This window comes from Arachis ipaensis, chromosome B04, assembly GCF_000816755.2.
Source record: "Arachis ipaensis cultivar K30076 chromosome B04, Araip1.1, whole genome shotgun sequence".
Lineage (NCBI taxonomy): Eukaryota > Viridiplantae > Streptophyta > Magnoliopsida > Fabales > Fabaceae > Arachis > Arachis ipaensis.
The window spans coordinates 73,927,403-73,935,924 of record NC_029788.2 but is presented as its reverse complement, the minus strand read 5'-3'; the positions used below and the strand labels follow the sequence as shown (position 1 = coordinate 73,935,924).

The 8,522-nt window shown below is 35.9% G+C and overlaps 1 protein-coding gene across 1 annotated transcript in view; it reads right to left on the bottom strand.

Moving 5' to 3' along the window:
- Positions 1-7,447, bottom strand: part of LOC107639370 (beta-glucuronosyltransferase GlcAT14C-like) — an 8,787-nt gene extending 1,340 nt beyond the window's left edge. Inside the window, 3 exon segments of the mRNA XM_016342842.2 lie at positions 154-292; positions 295-371; positions 6,610-7,447. Of these exon segments, the coding sequence (XP_016198328.1) occupies positions 154-292; positions 295-371; positions 6,610-7,153 (760 nt within the window). The 5' untranslated portion in view covers positions 7,154-7,447.

Sequence of the window (8,522 nt, the reverse complement as noted above, 5' to 3'; positions counted from 1 at the left end):
AGAACACATCCAACTGCACTAAATAAGGTGATTTAACACCATGCATCTAATATGATTATTAATCACGAAAGCCTCTGTTGTCTTGTAGACATATTAATCTACTATCAGTTCCAAGGCACAATGACAAAATTATGCATCAAAAAGAATAAATACCTGTGAATAACTTGAATGAATTTGGGACTGATCTTTTCTCTTTAGCATAAAAGAGACCAGATTTTTTAGAATGATACAACCCTGGATCTATGATTATAGGCTTTGCTCTCTGATACCTGCAATCATCGTTACATTTCTACAAAGTTTCCAACCCATATTACTAGTGTGCTCTATGAAGTTTAGATCCCTGGGTATGAATGAGAAGATATGGAAGAGATCTGAAGCAAGTTATATGAGAAAAAAAGTCAGCAAACACAAACATAATTTATATATGTGAAATATCAGACATGGATCTATTCATCAAGAGCCACGAAAATCATGAAAGCGAGAAGTAGAAAAACCTTACGTACAACGAGATTTGAATCAAATGACAATCTTAACAGTTATGATGTGAAAATGATCATACGAGAGCACAAAATATTTATTTTCTAATATCCATATATAAAAACAAATTAATTAAAAAATTATTGCATAGCTGACTAGGACAAACAAGTATCACCCTAAAAGAAAGAAAGAAAGAACCTAAAATTATTAACAACCGCAAAGGAGGGAAATGAAGGATTCCTTCACCTAAGTTAGCATGGACATAGCATCTTGTCAAAATTCCATGCTTTCAAACCAAAGGAAGTTGACTTATGATTTAGCAAGTAGCTCCAGCCTCCCAAGGCTTCAATTTCAGTTATACAACTATACAAACATATTCCCTATTCAGGATACCTTGTATTAACCCATCATAGAAGTAACGAAGTTTAATATTGATTCATACCAAGATTCTTTCATGGTATCATGAGCATTGGGTCACGATCCATGGCATTGATCGTTCCAGTTTCATCCTCCTCCAACAACAATTCTAACACCTTCACTGCTTCTCTTCTTGACAAATTGCATGAGGATACTTTCAAAACTTGGCAACAATTGGCTCTACATGTCATAAATGCAAATGAACATGCAGATCATCTGAATCCAGAAAAAGTTCCAGAAAAAAGTTCAAGGCGCTGCAGCCAAAGCTTCAGGGACAGAATCTGAAAATTACAAGCAATGGAAAATTAAGGATCACTACATTATGACTTGGCTGCCCTCATTTGTTGATTCAAGTTTCAAGAACCGAATGCTAGATTGTGATTATGCACACCAAGCTTGGTCCAAGATTCAAGATTACTTTTCTAAATTCTCCAAGATCAAAGTCCAACAATTGAAAGCACAGCTCAAATCAATCAAGAAGAGAGGTACATCTGCTGCTGATTATTTGAGCAAGATCAGGAAGGTTGTAGATTCTTTAGCTGTCATAGGTTATACTTTGTATTTAGAGGATCACATCACTGCCATAACTGATGAACTCTCCGAAGACTATGCTCTCTACATTTCTTCTGTTTTAACCAAATCAGAAACAATAACTCTAATTGAGGCAGAAGCACTTTTACCAGCTAATGAGGATATGTTTGAAAGGTTTCAAAAACCAGAATTTGGATCCTTTCAAGCAAATTATATTCAGGTTTCATCACAGTCTGGTACAACATCAAGAGCAAATTCTAATGGAAAAAGAGGTAGAGGGGGAAGATTCTACAGAGGTGGAAGATTCAATAATAAAGACTCAAGATCAATTTGTAAATTGTGTGGAAGATCAGGCCACGCTGTCATCAATTGCTTCCATAGATTCGATCAGACTTTCCAGCAACCTTCCACAAATATGCCTCCATCACAAGCCTCTAATAATCTAGCACTACCACCACCCCCCTCATACCATACACCTAGGGCCTATCTTGCAACTCCATCATCGATTTCAGATCCTTCCTGGCTCCCAGACACAGGCACAAGTCATCATATTACATCTGATCCAAGTAACTTCATTGCTGCCTCCAAATATAATGGGCCAGAACAAATCCTGTTAGGTAATGGTACAAGTACATCTATAGCACATTCTGGTTATTCTTATTTAGTAAATCTTGAAAGAAACTGAACAAAAATTTCTTTTAGATCAACTTCTACATTCTCCAGATATTGCTGAAAATCTAATAAGTGTTCAAAAGTTTTGTGCTGACAATCATTCCTTTTAGAATTTCATGCTAATATTTGCTATGTTAAATCCTAGGCCACCACGGAGATCCTCCTTCAAGGAGCTCCTAAGAAAGGCGATATGAGTTTAATAGAGCTGCTGTTACAAGATTACCTACACATTCTGCAAATCAGTTTTCTTTAAATCCTCTTAATGTACCACCTAAGTTCTCACTGGCTTTATTGATTCTTACACTTCATGGCATAATAGACTTGGGCAATGTCCACCCAAAGTAGTTCAATCTGCTAAAAACTTGTAATGTCAACTTACCATCTAACATCAATAAAGAAAGTGTATGTGAGGTTTGTTATATGGCTAAGATGCACCACTTGACTTTTAATCTTGATTCCTTTAACTTTCATGCTCCTCTTGATATGATGTATTCTGATCTATGGGGACCAGCTCCAATTACATCATATCATGGCTTTAATTATTATGTTTTGTTTGTTGATGCTTATACCCGTTACACTTGCATCTATCTTTTACATTCCAAATCTCAAACCTTTAATGCATTCTTATAATTTAAAGCTATGATTGAAAAGCATACAGGACCAAAATTAAAGCTTTCCAAACTGACCATCAAAGCGAGTATCTCTCCAAGTCATTCACTCAATACCTTGTAGAGAATGGAATCACTCACAAATTTCCATGTACATATACACATCAACAAAATGGACGTGTTGAGAGGAAGCATCGCCATGTCACTGAAACTGGCCTTGCTATGTTGGCTAAGGCTTCTCTTCCCTTAATCCATTGGGATGATGCCTTCCTTTCAGCTACATTTATCATTAACCGTTTGCCTTCCCTGACAACTCAAAATACCTCTCCTTATGAAAAACTTCATCATGACAAATGAAATTACTCATTTCTAAGAGTATTTGGTTGTGCTTGCTACCCATGGCTCAAACCTTACGCTCAAAACAAATTTGATTTCAAATCAGAATTATCAGTTTTCCTTGGGTATGCACCAAACCACAAAGGCTACAAATGTCTTACCAAATCTGGCAAAATCATCATCACTCGCCATGTTAAATTTGATGAGACTAAGTTTCCTTATTCTACCCTCTTTCCTACTGATCCTCCCAATTCCTATACTTAATACTTCTGCACCTTATAATGTTGAATTACCCCAAACTCCTCCAACCACATAACCCACACATATTCCACAAGCCTCATCTAATCTTTCAGACCACACTACCATAAATACATCTCCGTTCAAACACAGATTCTGATGCTCAACCAGACTCTTCCCGTTGAAGTCCTGTCCCTTTAAACACATCACTTCTCACCCTCACATCACATTCTAACAGCATACAATTTGGCGCTGCTCCACCTACCCGTCTCACCAAGAACCATCACCCCATGCAAACAAGATCTAAAACCGGCATCTCTAAGCCTAAAGCTCTTATTGCCAGTACTACACCTAACATTGACCTCATACAACACATTCCTACATCTATCACCCAAGCTTTACAAACACCTCAATGGCATAGAGCTATGCAAGAAGAGTTGAATGCTCGTCACAACACTAAAACATGGTCTATAGTTTTTCCTCCATCAGATGCCAAAGTAATTGGGTGTAGATGGATTTTCACAATCAAGAGACATCCAAATGGTGCTATTGCTAAATATAAGGCCCGATTAGTTGCCAAAGGTAATCATCAGGTAGAAGGAGTGGAATTTGACCAGGTTTTTGCACCTGTAATTAAACCCTCCACCATTCGGATTGTTTTACCTATTGCATTAAAATTTGGTTGGCAAATTCGTTAATTCGACTTATAATGCGTTTTAAATGGTGACCTTAATGAATTGGTTTTTATGAAGCAACCTCCAGGATTTCAGCAAGCAAACATGATCAGGTTTGTCGTTGCACAAATCCTTGTACGGATTAAGGCAAGCTCCTCGAGCATGGTTCGAAAAACTATCATCTACTTTAGCCACATTTGGTTTTTAAGAAAACAAGGTCACATCATTCCTTATTTGTTAAACATAATGCTGCTGTTACTATATATATCTTGGTGTATGTAGATGATATTTTGATTACTGGGAGTGATTCAAGTGCTGTTCAAACTACTATTACTCAACTACATCACCTTTTCTCTCTAAAGGATCTTGGTGAATTAAGCTATTTCTTAGGCATAGAAGCAAAGAAATTGCCCTCTGGTGCTTATCACCTCTCTCAATCCAAATACATCTCTGACCTTAAGAAAGTTGGCATGACCGAGACTAAAGGGGTGCCTACACCTATGATTACCAGTGTAAAATTGACTAAGCATGGCAATGAGTTCTTTGAAAATACTACTCTTTATAGATCAATAATTGGTTCCCTTCAATATGCCACTTTAACGAGACCTGAAATTTCTTATTCTGTTCAATAGATGCAACAACCTTTAATTTCTCACTGGAAATGTGTTAAACGTATATTGAGGTACTTGGCTGGCACATTGGATCAGGGATTGATTTTTCATTCCAGCACTGAACTACAACTCTTTGCTTTTTCAGATTCGGATTGGGGGTCAGATTTGGCCGATCGAAGATCAACCTGTGAACATGTTGTGTATCTTGGAGCCAAGTTAGTGACTTGGTCTAGCCACAAACAAGCATCTACGAGCAGAAGTAGCACAGAGGCAAAATATAGAGGATTAGCTGAAACTGACTTCTCAACTAATCTGGATCCAGAACTTACTTCAAGAGCTCTATGTTCAATTACCAATAATTCCAACTCTTTATTGTGATAACATGAATGCTGTCTTATTAGCAGCTAACACGATTCTCCACAGTAGGACAAAGCACTTCGAGTTGGATTTACATTTTGTGCACGAAAGAGTGAATCAAAGGTTACTCAATGTTATCCATATTGGTTCGGTTGACCAAGTTGCAGATATATTTACCAAAGCCCTTTCGGTAGATGCCTTTAATCGATGTAAAGTCAAACTTAAAGTGGCTTCCAAAGCCACATTAAGTTTGAGGGGAAATAATAGAGAGAATGAGGGAAAAGGAAGTTAGTTAGAATTCAAACTTCTATTAACCTCTTTTTGTAACAGAATTAGTTAGAATTAGCTTTCTTTCCTTATTTAGGTAATGCTGTTAGAATGCTATATAAGGACTAAGTGGCTCGTAGTGTATTTCAACTTTCTTTCACTCATTCTTCAAGAATACAGAATCATTCAATATTCAATCATGGTCATTTCTTTCTACCTTCTCTTTTGGTTCTGCATTATTCTGCAGAATTGATTCATACCAAGATTCTTTCAAGAGTCAACTGGAACATAATGTTAATGAAGTAGATACGAGGATGCTTCAACAGATGTGCGGATCAACCAGACCAAACTGGATTAGCAATGATGATGCTAGACGGACAGTTAGGCAGCATCAATTACAGAGACAATGGTAAAATCTCGTATGTAGGCAGTATAAACATTCAGAGAAGGCCAAGTGGAGGCACTACTTATGACAGTGGATAAAATGGAGGATAGTCCTATAGGTAGAGGTAGAGAGAAACTCAAGAAAACCTTAGAAGAAATTATTTTTAATATATGATGTCGAAATGGATGAGTGGTCATACGCGATTGCATAGAATAAGGAACGAATATATAAGAGAGAGTTGGAATAGCACCTATTGTGGAAAAGATGATAGAATCGCGTCTCAAGTGGTTTGGACATATGAGAAGAAGACCAACAGAGCACCCAGTCAGGAGGGTGGATGAGATGAAAGATGGACAATGGGTGAAAGGTAGAAGAAAACCTAGAAAGACCATCCATGAGGTGGTCAAACGAGATCTACATGTAAACGGTCTCTCTGTAGAAATGATACATGATAGAGCTTAATGGCGTCGTTTGATTCATGTAGCCGACCCCACCTAGTGGAACAAGGCTCTGTTATTGTTGTTTGTTGTTGTATGTGGTATTAGAAGAAATTTCGATTCATCTACTTATGCTAGTAAAATTAGTCAGTATCTCAATAGAGTTAGTAAAACAACAAGCTGAGCTGCCAACATACCCTTTTACTTGTTAGTTTAAAAGGAGTCAAAAGTCCAAAAATAGCAGTTACAATTTAAACCAATGAAGAGTGGGCACCAGAAGCTTTACCATGCTTAATGAGAACTATGAAGAAGATAAATTCATCAATACACAAGAGTGACAAGTCTCAACTAACCAAAAAATTTATGATAATCCTTAGATATGGTAAATGAACTACCTATGGTGAATGGACATGATCTCAGCATCAAATTCATCAAATTTATTAACCATAAACGACTTAATAACATTAACTTCCCATTCCCAATAGCCCTTTTAGATTTTTCGCACATACCCAATTCATCATTCATCATTTATACCATTTCTCTAAATATAGAAATCAAGGTTTTTCAAGAAAAGACAACATTTCCGAATTTTACACTTACCATCCTGAGACATGAGAGGATAATCATAGGCACTGAGATTGATGAACCAATCCCAGTCCTTGACCTTCTTGAGCAACAACGCAACGCAATGAAGGGTAGAAGCAATCATGGTTGGGCCCTTGTAGGTGACCAAATCAGCTCTCCCAACAACCATAACGTTCGCAAACACCCTCATAACACTCTCTGACTTCACATACTTCGCAAGCTCTAGCCTCTCCGCATCGGAAGCTTCTAGATCGAGGTGGACCAGGTAGTAGTTCCTAGGGTGGTACACTGCCTGAAGGACTCTCCTGAGCCTCGGCGCGTCCCCTTTGCTTCCCGTGAGGAGGTAGGCGAACCTTGGCAAGGTAGGAAGACCCGTTTCGCCGTCGTCGGAACCCGAACGATCAACATGGAAAGGGGTAAAATTGGGAGAATTTGAATAGGGTTTGGTGTGGGTAACGGAAAGTGTGAGGAGGAGAGTGATGAAGAGAACGGTTATTGTGATTGTGGTGGGTATGACCCATTTCCGTTCTTGGTGGTGGGAACTATGATTTCTCTTCATAGCATCTGCACTCTGCTGGCTGTGTAATCTTTTGTTGTTTCGGAATTTTGGGGGAAATTTTAAGGTTTTTTTTTTTTAATTCTCTTTTGTAGGAATTTATTTTGTTTTATTTTTTTTATATATAAATGTTTTGGGTATGTGAGTCTATGGAGGTGTCAGCGGTGAAGAGGGATGTGTCTGGAGTTTGGTTGGTTTTCTGATGTTAGGTTGGTTTGATTTGTGATCTCTGCAAGGTGATGGGTACTTGTAGCTCAAAAGTTTTCATCCGTGAGATGGTGTGAGACTCCGAGCCAGAGGGAAATACCAACTGCTCTCATTTTTAAAATTAATTCTTAGGGTTAACCACCAAAAACGCTCCCGAATTATTCAAACGCTAATAAAAATGTACCCAAATTTTACTATCGACAAAAATATCTTCAAATAATTTAAAAACACAGCAAAAATACCCAACAATAAATATATATTTTCAAAAAATACCTTAGAGATTGAATTTTGATGCAATTTTTTGCAAGCATGATTATAAAATTGAGATATTATTATCCTTAAAATTTGGTAATTTTTCGATTTTCGTTAAGTATATATTTTTCTTATAATTTTTTTGTTAACAACCAATAATACTTTTAAAAAATTATAAAAAAACATATATACTTAACAAAAAATCACCAAATTTTAAGAACAATAATATCTCATTTGTTTAATCATTCTTGCAAAAAATCACGTCAAAGTTCAATCTCTAATGTATTTTTGGAAAAATATATATTTAATGTTAGTTTTTTTGCAAGATTATCCAACATTAAATATGTATTTTTCAAAAAATACATTAGAGATTGAATTTTGATACGATTTTTATCAAGCATGATTAGAAAAATGAGATATTATTATCCTTAAAATTTGGTGATTTTTTGTTAAGTATATAATTTTTTTGTAATTTTTTATTAACAACCAATAATACTTTTAAAAAATCACAAAAAAATACATACTCAGCAAAAAATTACCAAATTTTAAGAATAATAATATCTCATTTTTCTAATCATTCTTACAAAAATTTGCATCAAAATTCAATCTCTAAGGTAATTTTTGAAAATACATACTTACTGTTGGGCATTTTTGTTGCATTTTTAAATTATTTAAAGGTATTTTTGTCGATAGTAAAATTCGCGTGTATTTTTGTCAGCGTTTGAATAATTCGAGAGCATTTTTGGTAGTTAACCCTTAATTCTTAAGTTACAAAGGCAAAATGTTAACAGCTTAATAATCAATAACCGAAAATTCCTTACTTAGGGTTAAAATTGTAAGGGTATATATTTCAGTTTGCATTTTAAATATTTTTTTATTATTTATATATTTTAATTTTTTTATACATAATACT